Source organism: Myotis myotis, unplaced genomic scaffold, assembly GCF_014108235.1.
Source record: "Myotis myotis isolate mMyoMyo1 unplaced genomic scaffold, mMyoMyo1.p scaffold_m19_p_1, whole genome shotgun sequence".
Lineage (NCBI taxonomy): Eukaryota > Metazoa > Chordata > Mammalia > Chiroptera > Vespertilionidae > Myotis > Myotis myotis.
Window position 1 is genome coordinate 204,295,443 of NW_023416313.1, and position 26,806 is coordinate 204,322,248.

The 26,806-nt window shown below is 51.4% G+C and overlaps 1 protein-coding gene across 6 annotated transcripts in view; it reads left to right on the forward strand.

Moving 5' to 3' along the window:
- The window catches only part of JDP2 (Jun dimerization protein 2), a 37,875-nt gene extending 11,772 nt beyond the window's left edge, over nucleotides 1–26,103 (forward strand). For 5 of the 6 annotated variants that reach the window (XM_036313537.1, XM_036313502.1, XM_036313521.1 and 2 more), the window contains 2 exons: nucleotides 20,086–20,190; nucleotides 25,021–26,103. In XM_036313537.1, the coding sequence (XP_036169430.1) occupies nucleotides 20,086–20,190; nucleotides 25,021–25,206 (291 nt within the window). In that variant the 3' untranslated portion in view covers nucleotides 25,207–26,103. The remainder of the gene's footprint in view (nucleotides 1–20,085; nucleotides 20,191–25,020) is intronic. The other variant, XM_036313493.1, reaches the window with a different exon arrangement.
- Nucleotides 26,104–26,806: the final 703 nt, after the last annotated feature.

Sequence of the window (26,806 nt, forward strand, 5' to 3'; positions counted from 1 at the left end):
AGCCTCCCCCAAATTGGTGACATAGGCCCTGTACCTGACAGTGACGTGCTGTCTTCACAGGTGCCCACAAACACGTGCCACCCGGGCCGTGAAGATAACAAGCCATTGCTGGGGCGCATTTGCATGCCTCTCCCTCCCGTCACACTGCAGCATCGCTGGGGGTGGGGGTGGGGTAGGGGGTGGCGGGGAGGGCGAAGTAGACTGTGCTGGCAGGAAGTAAGGTCAGCCCTGCACTGGGAACTGACCTCCAAATGCTTCCTGGGTTAGACTCAAGGTGGGTGGGTGTTTGGGGTGCTGGTGCTGATTCTTAGAGCAACTGAAACATATAAAGTGGTTGCAGAACCTCATGCCCCAAATACTTCTTTGCATATGGCAAACTGCCTTCGGTGGGTTTTCACACAGGCATCTTAGATTAGTAAAGTCCCTTGAATAATAAAACCTCCCAGTTCACATTTATTAGGCATTGACTGTATACTAGGACCTGTGCTGTTTAACATGCGTGATCTTGTTTATCCCCTTCCTGATCCATCCTGGTGACTGGGTGTTTCCCATGTTAGAAAAGAGGAATATGAGGTCCTAGGAGGAGGGGGTCAAGTCACTCAGGAAAGTGGCAACACTGGAGTCTGGGGGGATGATGACGCTGCTGCTGCAATAGCCACGTCTCAGATGCCCTGAGCCAAGCCCCAGGCACGGTGCTGGGCGCTCTTTGTGAAATATCTCATTGAACTTGCACAAGAGCCCTTGGAAGTAATTACTGTTACTATTATCATTGTTATGCTCACATGATGGATGAGGTTAACAAGGCTTGGAGAGGGCGAAGGTCATGCAGCTGGAAAGCTAACTTCAGAGCCAAAGCTTTTTAACCTTATGCTGTGGCTGCCTCTCTATCAGGTTGAGGAAGCGGGTGGGGTGGAATGAACCCGGCCTGGGACATTGGATCATTTTGATGACATGGCCCAATTAGTGCTGAGTCTGGCAGTTCTGTGGCCGCACTGTCTCCCAGGCGTGGAGAGAGAGTGGGCCGGGCGGCCGTGCAGGCAGCCCTGTCAGAGCAAGCTCTTGGACTGTCCACCTCAGAGACCAGTAGTCTCTTGGGCCATGTGCAAATCCACGAAGCAGTTTGGTAAAAGAAAACTGGCTGAATTAAGTTAAACGATAGGTGTTCTGTGCTGATGTTATTATTAGGTGGTTGACACATAACGCTAAACTGTTTTGGTGCCAACTGCTTGCCTGCAGCCCATTTGTCCAACAAATATTTGCTAAGCACACCTACTATGTGCCAGGCACTGTGCCAGACACTGGGAACTGAGCCATAAACAAAGTAGACAAGCTCCCCCGTCCTTTCTCCTGGAACTGTATAGTGCAGTGGGGGCATCTAGAAATAAAAGGTCATGTAGTAGGTCAATATGGTGAAGAAAAATTAAGCAGACCAAGTGGGTGGTGAGTGGCCAGACTGCTGGTTTTGATGGCTGGCTAGGATCTGGGGATGCTATATTTTGGGTTATGGGATTTTTAGAGTGAGCGCATGCTTCTTTCTTGCCTTTTTTAAAAAAATGAATGTATTGGGGTGACATTGGTTAATTATATAGGTTTCGGGTGTACAGTTCTATAACACATCATCTGTATATTGTGTGTTCACCACCCCATCAAGTCTCCTTCCATCACCATTTATCCCCTCTTTACCCTCTTAAACCTCCCTCCACCCACCTTTTTCTCTTCTTTCTTGTCTTTTTGTTCTTCTTTCCTTTCCAATATTCCTTCTCAAGACAGTTTTGCTCTCTGGCTTTCTCTAGAGCTTTTCTTTCTACACACTTTTCTTTCTACTGTTTCAGCTGGACTCCTTAACCAGTCCCTATTGGCCTGAAAATTGTGGTCCTTCCTGGGTCATCTATGAGTGGGCTGCTGTGGCTGCAGGGGCCACACCCTGCCTCTGGGCTTGGAATGCATTTTCAGTGTGGCTGGTGGGGGCAGGGGGCAGATGGGAAGGCCAGAAGTTCCATCCTTCCACACACAGATACAAACCAGGCACTTACTTAACCACCTGCTAGATGGGACCCCCTCACTCTCTGTGCCACTGCAGGGCTCTAGAGGGGTCTCAAGTTCAAGGGAAGTTGGACTGGATGAACTTTTAGGAAAGAGGCTGCAAACTGTCATTCCATGGGCAGGAGTCAGCCTGCAGATGAATCTTGTTGGCCCTCACAGTGCTTTTTTTTTGCTTTTTTAAATGGAATGAGTTGCTATATTTAAAAGCCAGGAAATGTGAACTTTTTTGGCTTCTTTTAAAAAACCAGACTATCTGGCCACTCTAGGCCCATACCCTTATAGGCAATGAAAGCTACCGCTGAGTAGTAGATGCTCACTGCGTCAGCATGCAGTCTTCAGTTTACCACAGGCCCCAGTGCTCCCTGTTGCCTTATACCCAGCCCACTTCACACTGTGTCACCAGCCTGCTTTTGAGTTTGAGTCCTGTTTGTAGGTCCCAAGGGTCGGGACTAGATCTCACGTTTCTTTTTATTTCTACCAGCCTGTGTGCGCTGCCTTGCACAGACGGTAGTTTTATATATAGGCTTGTTGTGTTGAGCATGAATTAGCTGTGTCAGCTTGGCAAGCCACTTACACATCCTCTGCCTTGATTTCTATATCTCTCCATTCTTACCTCCGAGCAGTGTCCATTTGCTTTTCTGTTTCTGACCTTTAGCGACTTTAGGCAGAAGAAAAGAACACAATGAAGATCCAACCAGCGATTCCCAAACTTGGCTGATTGCCAAAACCGCTTGGGGAACTTCTTATACATAAAAATGTCAGACCCCGCTCAGGCCCATGGACGCAGAAGGTCTGAGGGCAGTCCCGGGAACCGGTATGTTTCGGAAGCTCAGGGATGACCTTGTTCATTATACGTCTCCTCGGGCTCTTCTGATCCTTGTCAGGGCGCATTCCGAGGGCCTCACCTTCAGGATTCTGTGCATTCCATCGCCGACTGCCCTTCCAGCGCCTATTGCCCAGGTCCTCGTTCCCTAGGTCCTCGTCGTCTTCAGAGCCCGAGAGGAGACTTAGCTGTCTGTGGATTTCGCGGTGGTCATTTCCCAACTTCTCCCAGGGACTCGGAGGACATTTAGAAAGTTTTTACCGCATGAAACGTGAATTTGAATCTGGGGACGGTAGGGTGGCCCTGGAAGGTGTGCTCACTGTCAGCCACAGGTGGGTCTCCAGAGTTCATTCCGCCAAAAAGACCAACATGTTCAGCATGTTTAGCCTGAGCAGAAAGAGTTGCCCCCAACCAGCTGATGTGCTGGGTAAATGCTGGCATGCGCATGCTTGTGTTTTTAGTGATTTGACACATAAAGGCAGCCCGCTGAGATTTTGCAGCAAGCCTTGCATAATTGGTTTTTAATTTGCGGCTCTTCGGAGTGGCGCTGGCCTGCTTCCCCCTGACTCAGACGCTTTTTCTGTCTCCTGCTTGTTTGGCAGGGAGAGCCCATCTGTCCCTCACTTGGAACAGAATCTCCTGACTCGTCTTTGAAATCCTGAATTTCCACTTTAATTCCGTCACTGTGTTAGCACATTTTAAGAAGCTGTTAGCTTCCCCCCCCCCTTTGGTAGTTTAATTTGGGGGTGGGGGGTGGGGGAATGAGTGATAGCTCAGAGCAGCTCTGACTGTTTAACACTGCCCCCTGTGGAATTGCGTCTGATTTGAGGCCATGCCCTGAGCACTCACAGGGGTTCCGAAGCTCTTATTTAACATCACAGGTTGGCCACACCTGCTGTCATCCTCGCATGGGGTCACCTTGGAGAGCTGATGGTGGGGATGTGGCTGGACATGTATGTTCTTAGCAGAAATCAAATACCTCTGGAAAGTTCAGAGTCCTGTGCTGCCTTCTTAGATTCTCTGTCTTAAAGATGGGAGTAACATTAGTACCGACCTCTCAGTGTTGCTGTGATGATTAAATGAACGCAGGCGGGTAAAGGGCTTCACATAATGCCTGGCACTTACTGAGATGCACAAGAAGTGTGAGATGTGATTCTGATTTACTTTTCAAATGTGTTGATTATGCAAATTAGTGTTATAACTTATTCAAACACTGTTACTTGGGCTCTCATTTCCTGGAGGGCACTTTGCCCTTGGAGGTGCTGAGCGGCCTGAGTGTGTGGAGCGGCCCAGGTGTCATGGGAGCAGGACACCATCCTGGCTTCTACCCAGAGGGACTGCTTCTGGGGCCTGGGAAGAGCTCTGGGCTTGGTTCCAGCTTCTGGGTTCAAAGTCTGGCTCCTTCGCTCACTCTCTGTGTGACCTTGGGCAAGTCAGCTGGTCTTTCTGAGCATCTGTTTTTTCATCTGTGTGTGAGGATGACTGACGACAGCGCAGAGCATCTATAGCTTACTTTATTAAGACTGAGTCCGTTTGCAGTGAATGACACGACAAATTGTGACCGTCTCGGCTTTCCCGGTGTGTTGTGCCTGTAACCTGGGTTGCAGGAAAGTGAGCAGACCTTCCTGTTTCTGGTTGTTTATGCAGTTTAGATGCAGCCCAGTTGTCGTTTCCATCACAAACTGTAAATGAGGAGGCTCCTCTTCAGCCCTCTGGTTTCCCCTCAGCTGCCTCGTGTAACCTCTTATCTAGTTTCCCATGGTTTTAAGGTCATTGCTGGATTTTCAGAACCATCAGTTTTTGAAAAACATATATTTTTATTGATTTCAGAGAGGAAGGGAGGGGAAGAGAGAGCTAGAGACATCAATAATGAGAGAGAATCATTGATCGGTGGCCTCCTGTACGCCCCACATTAGGGATTGAACCCATAACCCGGCCATGTGCCCTAACGGGAACTGAACCATGATCTCCTGGTTCATAGGTCGATGCCCAACCTCTGAGCCATACCGGCTGGGCAAGAACCATCAATTTTTTAACAGCACTACCAAGGCCACTGGTCACCTGACCTTGGTGTCTCCGGATCCACTGTCAACAAGGACTCAGGGTTGGGAAACTAACTGAGTCCTCTCACAGGGGACCTCCTCTGGCTGAACAACTCTGGAGCCGGCCAAGTCTCTTTCCCCTCTTCTGTGTCCAAAAGACACAAGACAGCCCTGGCTGGGTGGCTCAGTTGGTTGGAGCGTGTCCTGTGCACCAAAAGGTTGAGGTTCGATTTCTAATTAGGGCACATGCCTAGGTTGTGTGTTCGATCCCTGGTCAGGGTGCACAGCCGAGGCAACTGATCAGTGTTTCTCTCTCACATCAATGTTTCTCTCTCTTAAAAAGAAAAAATCAATAAAAACATATCCTCTGGTGAGGATTAACAACAACAAAACACAAAAAAATAAAAGACACAGATGACCTGGCCTGAGGCTAGAGCTCAGTGATTAGGAGGACATTTGAGCAGATTAGGGCCGGCTGCAGAGGTGCTGGGAGTGAGGTCACAGGCCTCCTCTGGGTGTAGCGACCCCTTGAGGCTGCTCACATCCTGCCTTGTGCTGTTGCTCATTGTGCTCTGCTCAGTGGCTGGTCCCTTTACTAAGAACAGTGCATGTGCATGTTCTGGGTGACAAGCTCTTCTGGGGGATCTGCCTCCATAGCCCTTCCCCCGCCTCCTCTCCCAACCACCACCAATGACAAACCTTGGCTCTTTGGAAGCCGTGTAGCAACGCAGGGCTGCTGCATTGGAACAGTTCAGCTCTGGAAAGGTGACTAGCCATTTGAGCTTCGATTTCCTCCATTATAAAAGTGGGAGGGGGGAGCTGACAACAGATACCTGACAACAGATACAAAAATTAACTCAAAATGGATCAAAGACCTAATGTAAGAGCTAAAACTGCAAAACCCTTAGAAGGAAACTGCAATAAATCTTTGACTTTGTATTAGATATGACACCAAAAACACAAGCAACAAAATAAAAGATAGATACGTTGGACATCATCAACATGAAAAACTTTGTGCTTTAAAGGACACAACGCAAAAAGACAGTCCACAGAATGCGAGAACATTTTAAAAGATATATTTTTATTGATTTTTTTTATAGAGAGGAAGGGAGAGGGATAGAGAGTTAGAAACATCGATGAGAGAGAAACATCAATCAGCTGCCTCTTGCACACTCCCTACTGGGGATGTGCCCGCAACCAAGGTACATGCCCTTGACCAGAATCGAACCTGGGACCCCTTGAGTCCACAGGCCGACGCTCTACCCACTGAGCCAAACCTGTCAGGGTGCGAGAACATTTTTTGCAGATGATAGATCTGTTAAGGAACTAGTATCTAGACTAGACTATGTAAAGAACTATTGCAACTCAGTAATAGAAAGACAAACAGGCCAATTAGAAAATAGGCAAAGTGTCTGAAAGGACATTTCTCCAAAGATATGCGAATGGCTAAGAAGCACAGGAAGCGACACTCAGCATCATTCGCCATCAAAGCAAAGCAAAGCAAAGCAAAACCACAGAGAGATTCCACTTCACACCCATGAGGGCGGCTGTAATAAGAAAGGACAGATAATCACAAGTGTTGGTGAGGATGGGAGAAGCGGTAACCCTCAAACTGCTGGCAGGAATGTCGAACGGTGCAACCACTTTGGGTCTGGCAGCTCTCCAAAAGGCTAAGCATAGACCCATACCATATGACAGCAGCTACACTCCCAGGTATGCAGCCAATAGAAAGGAGAGCATGCTCACACAAAAACTCGTACATGAATGTTCATAGCCGTGTTACTCATAATCTCTCCAAAGTGGAAACAACCCAAATGTCCAATGAATGACGAATGGGTAGGTAAAATATGATATGTCCATACAATGGGATATTATTTGACCATAAAAAGGAATAAAGCACTGATCCACGCTACAACATGCGTGAACCTTGAAGACATTATGTTAAGTGAAAGAAGCCAGTCACAGAGGACCACATATTGCAGGATTCCATTGATGTGAAATGTCCAGAATACCCAAACCCATAGGGACAGAAAGGAAAGCCAGTTCCCTGGTGCCTAGGGCTGGGGGAGATGGGAGAAGTTGTGTGGGGTGCAGCTACGGAGTGTGGGGTGTTTTTGGAGGTGATGAAAATATTCTAAAAATGATTGCAGTGATAGTCACAACTTTGTGAATGTACTAAAAGCTGCTGAATTTTATAGGCAAAGTGTCTGGAAGCACTTTTCTCCAAAGATATGTGAATGGCTAAGAAGCACAGGAAGTGATGCTCACCATCATTAGCCATCAAAGCAAAGCAAATCCAAACCACAGTGATTAAGTAGGTGAATTGTATAGTATGTGGTATCTCAATAAAGCCAATTTTTTTTTATTTTTAAAATATATTTTTATTGATTGCACAGAGGGAGAGATAGAAACATCAATGATGAGAGAGAATCATTGATCGACTGCCTTCTGCACACCCCACTCTGGGGATCAAGCCCGCAACCTAGGCATGTGCCCTGACCCGGAATCGAACCGTGACTTCCTGGTTCATAGGTCAACGCTCAACCACTGAGCCACACTGACCGGGCAAAGCTATTTTAGAAACCGGGAAGAACGATATCTACCTCACAGAGGTGTGGGGAGGATTAAAAGGGATAATGTCTGTAAGTCGCCCAGCATCTCTGAGTGCTCCAGAATTAGTAGCTGTAGTTATTCAAACCCCCTTTCCGGCCAACAGCAGTGGAAAAGTCAGCCTCTGGTTAGGGGCATTTTCTCCTCTTTCTTTTTATTGCTAGTGGCCATCCAGAAGCAATGAGAGCAATTTGGCAGGATTTTGTATGAAACTCAGGAGGAAATATGGAGTAATCCTGGCTACTCATTAAAGTCCCCTGGAGAGCAGTTAAAACATATTGACGTGGAGCCCAGAGATTCTGATTCAGTTGGTCTGGGTGGGGCCGGCAGGTGGTTCTAGCCTGTAGCCATTGGTTGAAACCCCTGGTATAGTATAAACTGGCCCAAGTCTTTGAAGGAATGAGGATATCTGCATTCAGGATAGAAGGCTCATTTGAGCAATGCACTTTATGGTTTGCAAACTACTTTTATAGTAATGACCTCCTTTGATCTGTTCAATAACTCTGTGGGGTAGGTGTTATTAGTTGTTAGGGAACCAAGGCTCAGAGAGATGAAGTAAGTTGCTAGGGTCTCATTTTTAAAGCATAATTTTATCTATTTGTTTTTGCTTTTTTAAGAAAGCAAAATCCACACACATGCTCATACCTATTAGTTATCAAACCTCACACCCTGGAGAGCACCGCCAAGGTGGCCTCTGGTGCCAGGATGATCTATTTTGCACAGGCTTCTGAACAGAGCTCTTCCTGCTACTTTAACTGATGAGCATCCTGAGAGTGCAAGGCCAGGTGATAAGACATTATTTACATACACAGCCAAGCGCTGCTTAAGGAATGACGGGGGATACATTCTGGGAAATGCGTCGCTAGGCCATCTCGTCATTGTGCGAACATCTCAGAGTGCGCTTACACAAGCCTGGATGGTACAGCCTGCCACCCACCTAGGCTGTGCGGGTTCGCCTGTTGCTTCCAGGCTACAAGCCTGTACAGCGTGTTTTTGTAGAAAACAACACAAGAGTAGGTCAAACGCGAAAGAAAACGAGGCAATCAAGACACAGTAAACACGTGGTGCATGAGGCTGCTGTCGGCATAACACGGCATACTCTTTTACAGCAAACTTTCTAAGTAGAAACGTACACACTAAAATAATGATAAAAAATATAGTAAATGCACACACTAGTAACATAGTCATTTATTACCATTATCAAATGTTGTGTACTATGCATAATTGTATGTGCTATATTTTTATACAACTGGCAGTACAATAGGTTTGTTTACACCAGCATCACCACAGACACCTCAGTAATGCTTTGTGCTACACTGTTATGACGGCTATGACATCACTAGGCAATAGGAATATTTCAACACCCACATAATGTTATTGGGCCACCGTCATAGATGCGATTCATCAATGACCAAAACGTTATGGCACGCATGACTGTATGTGTACGTACATATATACACATAGATATGTATACACACACACACACACACACACTGTTTGTAACTACTGATCTCTGTGTGCAAGGAAAACATAAGACAAATAATTTGGATTCTGAGACTGTCAGAAATCTGCAACCATCCCCCATCACCTCTGAGTTAAAGGCATCAACCACAACTCATTGTGTTGATGATGGACTATAAGTATATAATACAACTGTGAGCCCCTTAATAAAATACGGCCTTTATCTATTTAATATATTATGGTATCTTTTCAACAAGAGCCTTCTACTGCTGAAACCAATCTGAAATCCACTGGTTTACATCACTACTCAGAGTGGGGTCCACAGGCCAGCGGCACCAGCATCTGGGAGCGTGTCAGAAGTGCAGATTCTTGGGTCTGAAGCAGACTCTCCAGCGGGTGTGCCCAGAAACTTGTGATATAACAAGTCCTCCAGGCAACACTGCATTTAGATGACCTGAACGTCCCAGCTCTGACTGTGAATGATCGCCTCTGAGCATGGCTGCAAGGATCCAGCACCACATTTTTCTCCAAACCTATGATCTCAGGCTCCCCGGAGGGACCCTCACACCATCAGATATTCATTAATGTGTGTGGTACCTGGACCTTTGTCAGGCACGGTTGCTCCGAGTCAGCAAACACTGACGCATTTCCAAAGTGGTTATTTCCAGGTTAGAGATCCTCCCTGCTGCCAGCATGCACACCCTAAGGGACTTCCTAATTAATTAAGCTGCCGCGTTAATCAGTAGGCCGGCTTCTCTTTTGTTAAAGAAGGGAGAATCAGACGACTATTCTGATGCCAAAGGAGCCCCCATTTGCTGGGAGTTCTCCGGCAGCGCTGGTCTAAGAACTGGGGGGCAGAAGGAGGGAGATTTCTGCTCTGTGCCTCCTCCTCCTCCCCAGCCTGCCTGGGTGCTCTGAAGCCCTTCCCCCATCCCTGAACTTTATTTGCATCCACTTCATCACATACATCATTCATGATGAAATCCTTTTTCCATCCTCCAAGCCAGGCATCCCTGGTTGTGAATTGGTCTGGCCACGTCACCTGGGTGGGATTTTTACTGGTTCGGTACCAGCAAAGTGGAGGTCGCTGTTTTGCTCAGCGATTTGTCTGTTATCTGTGCCTCGTGCCTGGAAGAAGTTGGCTGAACTCCGTCTGTTAGCTGCACAGCCTGCATACAGATTAAAAGGAACTGCGTTGGTGGAGAATAATTACGCCAAGGACCTTGGCTTTCACCTTCACGCTGAAAGACAAATGACTTCCCAGGCTTTAATAGGATGGTGGGACTTGAAATATTCTTCCACGTTGACTAACTCGGGGCTTTCAGAACGTCCCTGTTCATAGGTTTCTTTGCAACAACCGCATTTTCATTGAATTATAAATGGTCGTTTTGCAGGAGCTCCTGTCTCTGTCTTTCAGGTGGTTTTATTACTGTTTTGTGTGTGTGTTTGCCCCAGTGTAATCAAGGTGCATTACACTGCTTGTTTGTGTTATTATTAAAGACTCAGTTTCGACTGTCTTATTAACTCTTTTTGAAAAGAAAGCAGATTTTTCCCTGAAGCCAGATACAGCCTGCTTTGTACCAGGCTTTTGGAGGTGGGGAGAGCCTTGTTAGGACCACCGTTTCTCTCCTTTTCTCATCTTTGGAAGCGATTGTCAACTGGGCAAGAAAATCGGTTGATTGCCTAGTGGGAAGCGAAACCTCAACCAAACCAGAAGTACAAAATGGGCCTGAAATAGACGTATTTCAACAAAAAAGAGCCATCGTTCTCCAAATAGCTTTTCTCCAGCAGAAGAACTTCCAGTTAATCACAGTCCCCTTTCCTCTTCCATGTTAGCTTTTCTGCCCGCGTCAGGGTGATTTTTCCTTGTCTCCTGGCCTCTACCTCACTTTTGCAGTAACAGTGTTTGCTCTGTCCTTAACAGGACCGTCCGCCAATGGGTGTCACCCTGCCAGCGGCTTTGTGGGGCTTTGTTCCAAACACAATGCCGTCTTTTCTCAGCAGTGGAGACCAGCGAGCTGTCCGCCAGTGCTTTCTGAGAGAGTGGCCTCTCCCTGTTCTGTCCCTGTAAACCAGCCCTGAACCCCAGCGGCCTATTGTCTTATGGGTTCTCTGAACCCTGGAGAAGGTTTTCACCGCAGGGGGTGGGCTGAGAAGGCCAAGGTCAATGCTGCATCCTGCTGAGATGTGAGCAGACAGAGAAGCCTTTCGGATGGGTCCCCCTGTGGGCTCTGAAGCCCAATGACAGCAGAGTCAGGCTTTCTGATCATAAAGAAGGCGCTCCCTGCCTCTGCAGAAAGCAGTGTGCTCTGGTTGGTACTGTCACTGCCTGACCCAGGGACCTGGGCAGACTCACTCCCTGTCTCTGAACTCGAGTTCCCTGGGCTGCGGATGCAGCAGGGACCTAGGATCTCTAGGTCTTCTCGGTCCCAGAACCTCAGGATAGAGCTTAGTGGACAGCCCCGCTGCTTCCCACCGCTTCCTGCAGATGCCAGCTGCACCACGCAGTTGCTTATCCACCTGCGCCCCCAGCCAGGGGAGCTGAGTGAATCATCTTGGCAGGTGGAGCCCTTGCCGCTGCCAGCTCTTGTTCAGAGCCTTCACCTGGTGGTTGGCTCGGCTGGTTTGAGGCCTTGAGTGAGCATGGCATCCAGTGTGTGGGTTTGTTTGTAGGTGACTGTGTTTGATTTGAGCCTGGCATCGGGGGCGGTTGAAGTGGAAAGGGCACCAGACTGGGAGGCAGGAGTCCTGGGTTTCATCCAGGTCACCAATTCTGTGGATCAGGACTCCCTTTAGCAAAAGTTTATTGAACGTTACTGATGGCCACAAGCTTAGCAAGGTTCCGGGCGCACAAAAAGTAGGAAGACACAGACTTTGCCCACATGGAACTCCCAGTTAAGTGGGGGAGTTAGGAGTTGAGTCTAGAATACAGCACAGTAGGGTCAGTAAGCTCTAAGTTCTATGGGAGCCCAGAGCAGAGGGACACCTCCCTGGCCCTGGAGGGGAGGAGCATCAAGGAGGGCTTCCTATCGGTGGTGATGCTTGAGCTGAATGTACAGGCTTAGAGTAACTCAAGCGGACAGCAGGGGCAAAGGCATGAAGCTAGGGGAGTGTCGGGCAAAAAGAGGCTTAGCACTGCATGGAGTGTAGGGGAGCGATAGACAGGAGGTGAGACCATAGCAGGAGGGACAAGTCATGAGGAACCTTGTTTGGCTCATTAAGGAGCTTGGGCTTGAGGATAATGACCACCCTTCTCCCCCCCCCCCCCCCCCCGGCCCCAAGACCAATAACTGGATCAGATTTGCATTTTAGAAAGATCCCTTGGGATGCTTTTGATGGAAGATGGTCCTGCAAGGTTAGGAGATCGCCCAGGCGGTGGTGCAGGAAAGAGAGGAGGCCTGGAAAGTAGTAATAGGGATGGAGAGTGGGGGGCAGCTCTGAGGAAGGTGTAGGATGTAAAATTGGATGGCCTGTATGGTCAGAATTGGAAATAAGGAGAGGGACAGGTGAGGAGTAGGCCCCAAGTTTCTAACTCCAGTGAATGGGTGGGCAGTGGTACCAGTGGGGTGGAGAACAGAGACAAAGTCACCAATTGAAGATACAGACTTTGAGGGGCTGAGGGGCATCCAAGTTGAATGTCCAATTGCCAGTTGGATGTATGGGCCTGAAGATAAAATTAGGTTGGCATTGATGTGTAGGTGGCCATGGAAACCACATAGAAATGATGATCCATAAGTGGTGTGTGAGGGAAGCAGCAGGCCAAGGAGAGGACTCTGAAAAAGGATCCCAGGCAAGAGACAGAAAGGAGAGGTCAGAGAAGTAGAAAATTCCAGGAAGAGGGGGTGATGCGCAGTCAGGTGGAGCCAGGAAGTCCATGGGGTCGCACCAGCACTGTCTTTTGGACTTGATCAAGAGGACTCAGGTCCTGTCCTCAAGTGTGAGCCGTGAAATAATTCTCTCCCTTCCCTGGACCTCAGTCTCCTCATCTGTAAAATCTAGAGATTGGCCTGGGGGCTTGCCAAGAGCCCCTCTCTGGCTCTGAAGTGACTATTTCTGAAACCTCTTAAAAGGGGGGAGGTGTTGCTAAGCCAACCCTACCTCTGGAGAGTGAATGAATGAAAACCCAGGGATGTCAGAGTTGGGGCAGAGATTTTAGTCCAGCCCACCCATTGGAAGGAAGCATGATGCAATGGAGTGGAATCCCTGTCGTTTCCCAGCTGGGTGACCTAGGGCAGGCACGTCACCTTGGGGATGGAGAGTAAAATGAGATCCCTATTACCCATCTTGCAGAGGTGCTTGAAGGTTAGTGAGAAGTGGAAGCTATTGTGTTTGTTACCGATGAGCCTCAGGACAGGAGAGAGGAGCTGAGTGGCCCGAGGTCATGAGGAATAGAGCACCATGGTGGCTAGAACCAGGTGTCTGATGACCAACCCCTGTGGGGTCGCTTGCCAAGGGTCATCAATTAGCAGCCCGCAGATGTGTTTTGTTTGGCTCACTCAGTGTCCTTTTGAAAATGGAATTCGTTGCCAACATTAAAAATTGGGAGTTAACTTAAAAATCCACATTTTCAGCTAGTCTTAAAACCTTGAGAGATTTGACAACACTGAGCCTGCATTGCCCTGGGGCTAGTTGAGAGGCCATGGCCCCCTCTAGCCCTCCTCCCTCGCTAATGGTTACTTACTTGGCCCGTTGGAGGTGACTTGAGTTTGCAACTGCAGCCTTAGGCTGACCATTTGTCTTGACTTTTCCCTTATGGCCCTGTCTTGTGTTCACAGAAACTGTCCAATATTTCACAGCTGAAGTCAAGACCTTGGCATTAGGAGCAGCAGGGCCTGGCTAGAGAAGATGGGAAAGAGAGGAGGGCAGAGTCTCCAACAGCTCAGCCCCAGGGGAGATGCTGGTTGGGAGGGCCTGGCCCCTGTGGGTTGCAGGGGGTCAGCAGGGGTATTGGACAAGGGCCCTGGGGTTTCCTCATTCCTCCTGTAGGGGTGGGAGGAGGCAGAGGGATTCATGGGCCCAGGCTGGCTGGCATGTCCAATGATGTCTTGTCCCTGGCCTGCCCTACTTTTTTGTTGGGGGGGGGGGAGGGGGGCGGGGGATGTGCAGGGAAGTGGGGAGGGACTGCCCAGAGCAGCCTGTTTATATTGGGGAATGTCTGGTATGTTTGGTATTTGGGTGTTTACTTCCCAGGATGCTCATGGGTCCCTGGTGTTGAAATCTGTCTCCTTCATGCAGTGGCAGGGACCCAGTGGGCCTGGCCAGAGCTGGATTTAGAAGCCTCAGAGCTGTTACTCCAGGTCTGCTCGACAGCCCTCATGCCCTGATGCACCTGCTTCCCTGGCTCAGGTGTCCTTTTATGGCAGATTCTGCCCAGGGGAGCTGGAGGCTGGGTGTACCCCAGGCAGCACTCTCCTTGCCTCCCTGTCTCACCTGGGAAGGCAGGCAGGGAAGCTGAGCCCTTCCTGTGTCCCAGGCTGCAGGCCTCCTTGCAAACCTGTGCAGCAGTGCTTGGTGCCTTCCTCATGCAGGTGAGGAATGGAGGCTCAGAGAGGCTGAGAGACTTGCCCAGGAGCACACAGCCAGTCCAAAGCAGGGCGGCTCGGGCATGCAGACCTCTTAGACCCTAAAGCGCATGCTGCCAGCCCTGACGCCGTGAGTCTCGGGAGAGCCTGGCTCTCTGCGTGTGCTAGTTTCATTCCGAGAGAAGCCTTCCAGACCTTCGCTGCTCTGGTCAGCGCTGGGGCTTTGATCCCCCCTCTACTATTTCTGCTTGTCGCCAGCTTGACTGCTCTTTTCTCTACTGCTTTGTCCATGTGACAGTTTCTGTATGTTCAGTGCCTCAGGTTAAACAGTACCACTGCCTTTTCTCGTCTCATCTATTTGTGGGTCCCACAAGATACATTTTTGGAAAGGCTTATGAAATGTCAGAATTCACAGTCACATCTGTGTAACTGGTGCCCCCGTGTGACAGTCACGTGGCCTGCAGATGGGCCTGGGAAACGACCCGGTGAGGGTGAGGCAGGAGCAGAGCGGCGCGGCCCCTCCTTGAAACCACTTCGCTGCAGTGCTACACATTCGCTGTTAGTTGTGCAGTAAATAGTTTTTATTTGAAAAGACCCAAATAGGGAAAAACAAAATGGTCTTGCCCTCAGATGGAGTTGAAAGGGTGCGGGGGGCCTGCTACCAGGTGTGGGGGCTCACACAGACCACCTGCCCTGCGAGGAGCAGGAGGCCTCAGACCCTGGGGCCCAGAGGCTGTCACCTTCCAGGAAGCCTTGATTTCTGTAGTGTCCTCATCTGTGAAGGTGGGGAGGAGACTGTCCTGGGTGTTTACTGAGGCCAGTTAGCCCACTGGTACTTGATTCCTGCTGAGGTGCCCTCCTCTCCTGTCCAGAGACCCTTCTGCACCCAGGCTGCCGCTTTCCAGCTGTTCCAGAAGCTGGCTGCTGGGTAGCAGTGGTTCTCCCCTGGCTCACTGGGGACCGCCTTCTACTCCTCCGTTTTCACCCGGCATCACGTGACTTCACCAGGGGGGCCCTGGTGTCCTGGCATCTTTCAGTGGCAAGAGGCAGGCACCTCCTCAGACGCCCTCCAGGCAGAGGTTTTCTGGGTAGAGTCAGGGGGGTGTGTGCACCATGGACCCCACGGACAGGAAGCTCGCCAGGCCTCTCTAGGGGTGGAATTGGAGGACCAGGTGAGTTTCTGTGTCTGTGTGTGCTTCCTGTCTGTCCACGCAGTCTGTCTGTACCACTGGCCTCTGCCTGTGTCTCTGTGTGTGTCTCAGGGGCTCTGCCTCTTTGTCTTTCCCTTTGACTCTGTTTTCTGTGTTTCTTTCCTCTCTGTCTCCGTCTTTGCCTTTCCAAGTCTGTAGCTTGGCTGAGGCAAGTAAGATGCCCAGGGCATGGCATTTAAGGAGGCGCTCACTCTTGGCTGCTGACCCTGTCCTTGCATGAGCCCCAGAGTTGAGTGCTTCCTTAAATGTGTGTCCCTGGCACCTTGCTTGCCTCGTCCTGGTCCAGGCCCTGTTTTTCTCTGTCACCCCTCCTTCTCTTTGCCTCTCTGGCTCCCTCCTAGAGCTGAGTGCGTGTCTCTCTTATCACATGGTCTCTAGTCTCTGCTCAGCTCCAGCGTCTTGATCTCCCTGCTCCTCTGGGCACATGGCTGAGGTGGCTTGCTCCCCAGTCCAGCAGTTCAATTTTAAATTTCCTGGAAGCAAATGCAGCCCAGCTCGGGTCAGCCACTCACCCCTTGTCCAGTCAGCTGTGGCCAGGGGCTGGGGTCCCCCAGCCCTCAGCAGGGGCTTGAGAACAGGCTCCCTGAGGTGGGACGGCTCAGCAGGAGGCCCTCTTGGCATGGACCCCCAAGTCCCTCACTGCTTTGCCCCAGGTTTGCCTGGAAATTATGGAAAAACAGAGTCAGAACTAAGTTTGAGAACAGAAAAGATAGGCTCCCCTCCATCCCCTAACCCCCGTCTCTTAGTTCTTTAAATGTCTTGAATGTCAAATTGCCTCCTCCTCAGGCAGCCTGGTTCTTCCAGCTGCATCTGCAGAAGAACCTGTCACCTCCCGTTCTGGGTTCCGGTTTTAGATGCCTGAACTGTGTGATGAGAAGAGTCTGCTGTCTCTCACCCACTCACATCCCAAATGCTTCAATCCAGGGAGCGGCAGGAGGAGGGGCAGCAGCCTTGACTCTGGGGATGAAAGAAGGCTTGAGGAGGGCTGGGGGGTCTCCAAACGGTCCCATTTGGGGCGTGAAGACCACACAGGCCCAGGCAAAAGGAGCCAGAGTCAGCCCGTGGGGATGGAGAAGGCTGAGGGGTACCGCCCAGTGCCATGTATCTGGTGGGGCCTCAGCAGCTGTTTTCTCCAGTCCTCTGGGTGGTTCTTAAACAGCAGCAGGAGGATTGGGGGGAGATGGAGCAGTGCCATTCGGGAAGGTGTGGTGATGGAGCGTTGGGGTCATTTCTTGCCTCACTGGGAGATGTCAGCCAAGGTGGGGCGTGGATGCAGAAAGGCCTGGGGATGACCTTGGGAGCTCGTGCCAAGTGGCTGTGGAACTGGAGGCTTTGGGCTTCAGTGCACAGCCTGGATACCTTGAGGACCTGCTCAGGCTTAGAGCATTCTTGCCGCAGCCAGCAGGGCCCTGCACCCTGAGTCTAGGCTCTGCCTTCAGCCAATGTGCTTCTGAGAAGACAGGACCCAACTCCCAAGCTTTGCTGGCCACCTGCAGACAGAGAGACTATCCTAGCAGAGAAGGCTCCTGTGAGCACTGGGGAAAAGGTTATGCAGATACCAAACCAGCCATAAGTTACTTTTATATGATAGAATCCAAGCCTGTGCCATTTTTCTCCATAATCCTTTGTTCATTCATTCATTCGACTAATATTTGCTGAGCTCCTACTAAGTGCCATGCTTTGTGCCAGGTGCTGGGGATGCCGAGGTCCCCAGCAGGGAAGTCAGGTCCTACGTAAACAGAGAATTATGGCGGGAGAGGATAGACTCCTACAGCAGGGCACTCAGAGTGCTGTTGCAGCACAGCCAGGGCCGTTAATTCTATCCGGAGCCAAAGGAGCCTTCCTAGAGGAGGTGACATTTCTCTTGAAGGTTGAGTGAGAGTTTTCCAAATGGGAAAGGAAGGCCATCTCAGGAGGGCCTGGCTAGCTCGCAGAAAGATGAGAGGTTTGGGGCAGAGGGTGATGGCAGGAGGGGATCACTGTGGCTGGAGGAGCGGGTAGAGCAGCCCTCTCTATCTTGGCGTCAGCCTGGCCCAGTTGATTTCTTAAACTTGCAGCGTTCGGCCCTCGTTGAGCCTGCTGCCAGAGCGGCTTCTGTTCGCCCCCAACTTGATGTAGGATGAGGCCCTGCACTGGGGTGGGGTAGGAAGCTGGGTCTTGGAGGACAGAGGTTGTGTCTCCTAGGAAACGGCTGCTCTGCCAGAACCCAGGGTGTTCTGGGGGAGCGGGGAGGGGCCCGGAGCCCAGCAGCGCTCAGGTTGCACACATCACCTTAGCAGTTTGTGGGCAAACCCTCTTGGCCGAGGGGAGATTGCACCGCCTGCCACTTCCTCCAGTTCCTTCCCTCTGCCTGTCGTCACGGTTACCTCTGCTTTGTTGGGGGTGAGGTTGAGGTTGGGCGGAATCAGTTTTGTCCAGGTTTCTATTTTCCCAGATGCGGGTCAGCCAGAGGAGCTGTCACTTCTGGTTCTGTTTCAAAGGAGGCTGAGGGGCTGGGAGGTGCGTGGGCGCGGCCGTGTTGACAAGGCACCTCTCCAGCCAGCCTCCCAGGCGCAGTGCGAGTGGGGCAGAGAGGAGCTCAGAGGTGGTGGAGAAAGAGAAGGGGCTGCCCTGCCAGGGGCTGTGATAATGGCCTTGGGTGCTGGTCTCCGGCCCAGGCCCTGGGTCCTGACCTCCCAGAGCATGCTGGGAGTGCATGGAGAGAAGCTGTTTATTTTCCTGGCCCAAAGCCCTTTCGGCTGAGACCTTGTTCCAGGTCTCGGGCTGCCAGAATCACCCCCACTGGCTCGAGAAGTGAGAGAGTTGGCAAGCCCAGAGCAATCCATGACCTCTCTAATGGCCTCTGACCCTAGGCTGTCCCCACCCCAGCTGGCGTGTGTCCTCCAGATTCTCCTGCAGGTAACAGACCATGAGAGGCATCACATCAAAGTAATCCTGGTGGGCTGAGCCAGTGGGCAAGAGCAGGAAGGTTGAAGTCACAGAAATCCGAGTTGGAATGCCGACTGCGCCATTTCCTAGATCAGTGGTCGGCAAACTCATTAGTCAACAGTGCCAAATATCAACAGTACAATGATTGAAATTTCTTTTGAGAGCCAGATTTTTTAAACTTAAACTATATAGGTAGGTACATGGTTATTAACTTAATTAGGGTACTCCTAAAGCTTAGGAAGAGCCACACTCAGGGGGCCAAAGAGCCGCACGTGGCTTGCGAGCCGCAGTTTGCCGACCATGGTCCTAGATGAATGGCCTTGGATATATTGAACTGCTGAGCCTCAGTATCTCCATCTGTCCAATGGGACGGTAATAGGACCTTCATCATCAGACATTTTGAGAATTATGTGGCCTATATTTAAAGCATTTAGCAAAGTAAGCAGCAAGCAGCAGCTCTTGTCATTATTAACTAGAAGCCCAGCACACAGAATCATGCATGACCCGCCACCTCCGTGAGCCGCCCCCGCCCTCCAGCGCCATGCCAGCCGCTGCTCGCGGTGGTGGTGGTGGGGAGAAGGGACCGAGAGGTGCTCACTGCACCGCATGGTGACCGGTCGTTTGGTTGTCCTGGTCGTCATGGACACTGGCTTTTTTTTATATATAGATGACACAAGAGCTGCTGCTTCGACTGAAAGCCAGTATTGGTGGGCAGAGTTTCCTCCTTCCCATGTCCTGGGCCCTCTTTCATGCATGGTGCATTTCCTAACTTGTCCTGAGGAGAAGTAAGTCCAGAGGCTCAGGAGGCCCTTCTGCCTGTGTCTTGTGCAGGGCACTTTAGGGAGCCTTGGGACCCTGGGATGCAGGTGGGTGTCCTGAGGGAGAACATGCAGGTAAGAGAGTTAGAGCCAGGTGAGGAGGCTGGGAGACTGTTTAGTTGACAAGGAGATAAACCCAAGTGTTTAGAAGGACCAAGAGGGAGGAAGAAGGTACCTCAGGGAGGTGAAGGCAGAATGCAAAAGCTGCACCCACGCCCAAGGTGGTTTTGAAGGAAATGCCTGAGAACTGCTGGCCTGGAAAATAGTGCCCAGAGGGCTTGGGCTGGGCAGAATAGCAGACCATCACCGTTGGGTGCTACCTCTGTGTGAGGAGACTCCCAGGTTCGGGCCTCCTGAACTCTGGCAGAACCCAGGCAGCCCTGCCCGCCTGGCACCCTGACTTCCCCCAGGGGTGCCCACCTGCTCCAAGATGGTCCTTGGGCTGGCTGGGCAGTATTTCCACGTCACCAGCTGAGAGGCCAGGGAGCTGGCAGACAGGGACGGCTCCCTCACTGCTGAGACGTGAGTTAGGAAGCGGATTGTCCATCTGCCTGTCTGTGTGGCAGGAGGGAAGCTCTGCTCCAGGCCTGTCTCAAATGTCTAATCAGTGGCTCTCGGCCCTCACAGCTAGACGAGGAAGAGGAGCGGAGGAAAAGGCGCCGGGAAAAGAACAAAGTGGCGGCAGCCCGATGCCGGAACAAGAAGAAGGAGCGGACGGAGTTTCTGCAGCGGGTGAGCAGGGCAGCTGGCCGGGCAGGGAGGGGGCTGTGTGGATCAAAAGATGTCATCAAACGCTGCAGGAATCGATGTGTTCCTGCTCTCCCCTGCCCCCGTCTGATGCCCCATCCTGAATCAGGACCGCCAAGGGCAGCCTGCAGCAGCTCCAGCCCAGCCCACCCAGATCCCTGGGGGGCCAGAGAAGGTGGGAGCAGCCACACTCCCTCCACTGAGGTTAGACCCTGGTGCTGATGGACCCAGTTGGCCCAGGACTGGTACTGCCCATTTTGGTACCCTGGTGGCTACCAAAGTTGTCTAGGGTGGGTGCTGGTGAAGTTGGTGATAACACCATGCACATGGGCCATGGACACAGACACCTGGGCAGAGAAAAGCTCCTCCCTTAGCTGCAGGAGGCTCTTCCAGCTCTGCCCCCAGCTGGCTGGCCTCTGCTCCTGCCCCCGGGGACCAGAGTTCAGCTCTGATGCAAAGGCCAGAGGTGGGCTGCCTTTCCTCTCGGCCCTCAGAGCAGGCCCCTGCCCTTTCACTGGAACGTACCAAGCAGGCGATTGTTCTTTCTCTGCTGGGTCCCATCAGAGAGGCCTTTCCTGATTCTCAGAAATGGCAGATGGCAGTGAAGGAACGTGACCAGAGAGTCCAGGCCAGCGATCTCCAGCTCCCCCGCCCCCAAGCCCTTCTTCATTTCTAAATAATAAGGGTAACAATATATAATGATAACGGCATGGGCCAGGCTCTGTTCTGCAGCATGCAACAATGAACAATAGTTGCTAACTTTTGTAAAGTGGAGCACTGTGCTAACTGCTGCGTGTCTGTTATCTCATTTTATTGGCATAATAACTATGAGATACATGCCCTCATGATTCTCTTTCTGCAGATGGGGAAACTAAGGCATGGCAAGGTTAGTTTGCCCAGGTCCCTCAGCAACTAAGTGGTAGAACTGAGATTCGAGCCCAAGGTTAACTTCAAAGTATTTGTTCTTAACACTCTGCTGTACTGGCTCTAGTGCATTCATTCATTTGTGCATTCATTTCGTTGTTTGTTTATTCTTTTACTCATCTACTGATTTGTTGACAATTATTTTTTAAAAATATATTTTTATTGATTTCAGAGAGGAAGGGATTGGGAAAGAGAGATAGAAATATCAATGATGAGAGAATCATTGATTGGGTCCCTCCTACACACCTCCCACTGGGGATCGAGCCCACAGCCTGCAACCCTGGGCATCTGCCCTGACTGAGAATTGAACTGTGACCTCCTGGTTCATAGGTCGACGCTCAACCACTGAGCCATGCTGGCTGGACAAGTATTTTTAAGAATGTACGAGGTGCCCAGCACTGTGCTATGTACACTGGGGGATACACATGCAGGAGCAGACATGGTCCTTTCTGTGGGAGGTGCGGAGAGAAAGCCAGGTTGGCCAACAAAATGCCACGGCGTCCCTGTGATAAACGCATGTGTGAAGCAAGGCGCCACACACCTGCTTGGTCTTCCCATGTGATGCAGGTGTTCACACATAAGGCTGGGTTGACATACATTCATTTTAAGGAGGTGGATCTGTGCACAGTACTGAACGCTGCATGTTGGGCCCTGACCCTTACGTGTCCATTTTTTAAAATTTATTTTATTTTTTATTGATTTCAGAGGGGAAGGGAGAAAGAGAGATAGAAACATCAATAATGAGAGAGAGTCATTGATTAGTTGCCTCCTGCACGCCCCCTACTGGGGATCAAACCTATAACCTGGGCATGTGCCCTGACAGGGAATTGAACTGTGACCTTGTTCATAGGTTGATGCTCAACCACTGAGCCACACCATCTGGGTTATGTAACTTCCACTCACTGTACCTACCACCTATTCCCTTCTCTGTCCTTCCCCACCACTCTCCAGAACAGCCCCTCCCCAGGCTCACAGGCAGCTCTCGTCCCTGTCTCTCATTCTCCAAGACCTGCCAAGCTTCCCTGGAAATCCTCCTCCTCTTCTCCCCCTTCTCTTGCTTCCTGTTCTCTTGCTCACTGCTTAAAGTAAAATTCCTTAAGCCTCCCTAACCCTTTCCCACGCGAGTCCAGGATCATCACCTTTTAAAAAAAAATATATATATATTCTATTGATTTTTCACAGAGAGGAAGGGAGAGGGATAGGGAGCCAGAAACATCGATGAGAGAGGAACATCGATCACCTGCCTCCTGCACACCCCGTACTGGGGATGTGCCTGCAACCTAGGTACATGCCCTTGACCGGAATTGAACCCGGGATCCTTCAGTTCGCAGGCCGACGCTCTACCCACTGAGCCAAACCGGTTAGGGCGGGATCATCACCTTTTTACCAATGAGAAAACCAGGGCTTGGAGAAGTTAAGAAACTTGCTGTGGACTCTTATTTGAAATCCTAAAGCTTTTTTTAGGCTGGCTCCACGCCACCTTCCCAGCTTTCTACGTACCCCACTCTGTCCTAAAATGACCAGTGGTCATGATGGGCGACTTTATCTCCTAACCACATCGTAAGCGTTTCCATGTCTGTGTCCTTGTTCACTCGGGGCTCCCTTCCTGCAATCCCTCACTCCCACCACCTTCTCTCCTCAACCAGAGAGTCCACCGGTTTTCCAAACCCAGCCTCAGACCTGGCCGTTCAGTCCCCTCCGAAGGTCTCCCAGACGCAGCCTGGCTGACGGGCACGTAGTAGGCTCTGCCTTACTGTGTGGATTCTTCTTCCCCTCAGAGTGGAAGCCATACGAGAGCCGTGTTGGGGGCTCACGGGCTGGGTTTCTCTGGAGCCCTCCTTGTGCACACAGGTCCTCAGCAGATGCTCATGGGCGTGTGGGGCAGAGGCTCAGAATGACCCAGAGTCAGAGCCTGGGCTGGGGAGAGCCAGATGGGCAGCGGGTTGGTGAGATTCCCAAGGTCAGCAGCTCCTCAGACTCAGGGAGCCCGTGGCTAAGATGCCCACCTCCCGGCCCCAGACTGACGGGTCAGGGCCTCATGGTTTCACGTGGGGTTGCTCCTGGCCCTCAGAGGTGGACTTCTCTCAGGGTTTCCGAGAACAGTGGCCCAGGCCAGCCCCCCTGTGGTACCTCATCCTGTTGAACTAAAAACCACCATAGCTGAGTTTTAATATTTTCCCGCTGAGCAATTTTTCCCCTTTCTGTGAAGCTGTTCTCCCTCAGCATCTAGTCACGAGGACCACACGTCTCCGCAGTCCCGAGGTCCCTGGACGCTGACGCTGGCCCCTCAGGGACGAGCACAAGGCACAGCTTAGTCAGACCGGCGGGTGTGGGGAAGACAGCGCCCAGGGTGTGTGTGCCCCCGCCCCCCCGGGGAGGGCAGTCATGGGCCCGAGCCAGGGCCACACGGCCTGTTGTCACACACACAGTTGCAACCGCAGCATGTTCTCTGTCTAATACAGGTTGCTCAACCTCAGCACTGTTGACACTTGGGACAAGACAGTTCTTTCTGTGGGGCCACCCTGGGCACTGCCAGGCAGGCGTTCAGGAGCGCCCTTGGCTCCCGGCACGAGGTGCCAGGAGCAGCCCCCTCGCCAGTTGTGACAACCGAAAACATTGTCAGATGTCTCCTGGGAGGCAACATGGCTCCTGGTTGAGAACTACTGGCCTAAAACTTTGCCGGCCAAAGTTGAATAAATTCCAGCTCCCAGACTGGTGATAAGTTTTTAGACTCAGTCCAAGGAAAATCATTCAGGAGCTTTTCTGTTTTATTGTTTTGCTCCCCGAGGCTTTAATTGGTATGCCCCTCACTATCCACACGATAAACACACAAATCCCCAGATCAAACCAACATTCTTTCCTTTCCCCGGAGCCGCTCCAACTGAGCTGGAAGGTCGTTGGAAATCTCTCCTGAGGTCTAGTGGAAACCTCACTTTGGGTCAAGAAGAATGACTGTTATTGCCTCTCAATGGGCAAAGCTTCTAGCTAACAGGGTAGGAAGAAGCTGTTCAAACAATTATAGGCTAATAACCAGGGAGCACGTGTTGTAGAAGGAATTACACGACCATCCTTGTTCTTTCCATAGGCCGGAATTTCCGCAGCATGCATCTGTCACCCCTCAAAGCACTTGGCCATTTCCCTGCCACCCAGGGGCCACCTCTGTGGACCCTCTCTGCACCTGTTCTAGGCCCACTCGGCCTCCAGTCTTCTCCCACCTTTTGTTTCTTGTGCAAAAGCCCCGAAGCAGGAGAGTGTTGGGCATATTTGAATAACAGCAAGGAAGCCACTGTGTTTGGAGAGGACTGAGTGAGGGAGAGAGGTGGGACATGAGCCAGGCTGGCCCAGGCATAGCCTGCCTGGGTTCATCTCCCTGGGGACGCAGGGCAGTGTCACAGCGTGACGGACACTGCTTCCAGAAAGTCACTTATCCCAGGGGCTCAGGAGCAGGTTCTGTGCTTCCTCCAGTGGGAACCTGGCGGACAGAAAGCAGGGAAATGTTGCCCTAGCTGGTTTGGCTAAGTGGATAGAGCGTTGGCCTGAGGACCAAAGGGTCCCGGGTTCGATTCTGGTCAAGGGCAACTTTGGTTGCAGGCTCCTTCCTGGCCTGGGCCCTTCCCGGCCTGGGCCCTTCCCGGCCTGGGCTCCTTCCCGGCCTGGTTGGGGCTCGTGCAGAAGGCAACCAATTGATGTGTTTCTCTCACGTCGATGTTTCTCTCTGTCTTTCTCCCTCTCTTCCACTCTCCCTAAAAATCAACGGAAAAATATCCTCAGGTGAGGATTAGAGAAAGCAGGGAAATGCTAGCCTTACTCCTACTCAAAGGCTGAGCCTGTCCCCAGAGCCGGTCCCCAGCCCATGAAAGCTGACCGCCACGTCTCTGTGTTTGCGCACAGGAATCTGAGCGGCTGGAGCTCATGAACGCGGAGCTGAAAACCCAGATCGAGGAGCTGAAGCAGGAGCGACAGCAGCTCATCCTGATGCTCAACCGGCATCGCCCCACCTGCATCGTCAGGACCGACAGCGTTAAGACCCCCGACTCAGACGGCAACCCACTGCTGGAGCAGCTGGAGAAGAAGTGACCATGGGCTGGGAGGAGGAAGAGGAGGAGGAGGAGAAGATGGGGAAGGGAGGAGGAGGAGGAGGGTCCCAGAGGGCTCGTCCTTGCTGCATGAAAAACTCTTCAGTGAGGCTCAGCACAGCCAGCATCAGCCTGGCTTTTTTGTGAAACTCCGATCAGCCACACCAGGGGAAGAAACCCAGGCTGATGAAACCCAGGACCAAGCGCTGAGACCAAAGTAGTCCTGAGGGGGGCCTGTTCTGCCTGGGGCCAGGCTTGCAGGAGGCAGGACAGAGGCTCTGGGCCGGAGAGACGCCCAACCAGGCAGCTGTGGGCACTTCTCCGGCCTCTCCGCCAGGGCACCCACCCAAAGGACCTCTGAGCAGCCAGGAAAAGCCATGAGTTGCAACCAAAATTCGGCTGAGGATGGAACTCAAAGTGAAACTGCAGTCTGCCTGCCCCCAGCCCTGACCCTGACCCTGATCCCGATGCAAGGCTGGAGAAGGGCACAGTGCCAGGCCCTGCTGTACCCACCCACCGTGGTCCAGCTCGGTCCTGCCCGGAGTGGCAGCCGGGGCGCACCCTCGCCGGCCCTGCTGGAGTTGCTGTGGGCACGAGGCGCGGGCGCCCTTCCAAAGCACATACTCACTGAATGTTTACAGGCTGGCTGTCCTGGCAGGGCTTTCAACTGCACATGTTTTTTTATACTTTCTTTTGTTTTGTTTTTTTAATATTTTTTACAAAAAAAAGATTTTATACAAGCAATATATAAATGGATTTCTATAATCACTCGATGTGATACAGTATAAATATGCTATGGTTTGTTTGTTACGAACAGATATTCAGCAGTTATGGCCGTTGCGTGTAACTCCTAAGTACTGTAGTCTCTGGGTGTTGGGGGTGGCAGGGGTGGGGGTGGGGTGCATTTCCATCCTGGTAAACCCTTCATAGTACTCAGTCCTGTATCGTTCAGTAAACATTACTCTTACTTACCCAGCTGCCTCTTGTGGTGTCTGCCCAGGGGGTGGGGTGCAGGGCATGCTCAGTGGGCCTCCCAGTGTGTGGTGTACCAGAACGTTTGGAATATCTGCTGTAGGCCCCTTGGTTTGCACAGCAGCCCTCGCAGGTAAGTGTTGATGTGCCCATTTTACAGATGAGGACGTCGAGGCTCAGAGAAGTTAATGAAACCTGCAGTACTTCGTTTATTCGCTCCACAAATGTTCAGTGAGTGCCTCCACGTGTGTGCCAGGCACCCTGCAAGGCACAGGGCAGTCACTGGGGAATGAAACAAACCTAGGGCCAGCGTCGGTAGAGCTTCCAGTCCTGAGCTAAATCCTGGGCTTGCTGCAAACATGGTCTCAGTTCATCTTCACAACGGTTGTGCCAGGGAGCGGCAATGGCCGCCATTCGCAGGTGACGAATTAGAGGCCCTGGGAGATGAAGTTGCCGCCACCATTTGTTGGCTTACAGTGTGGCATATATGGTCTCGTTTACTTCTCCCAACGCATGAAATAGGCATCACTGCCCCATTTTACAAATGACTGAACTGAGAGGGCAAGTGACGTATCCAGGGCCACCCAGCTAGCGAGGGGCAGAGCTGGTGTCTGAACTCTGCCTCCAAG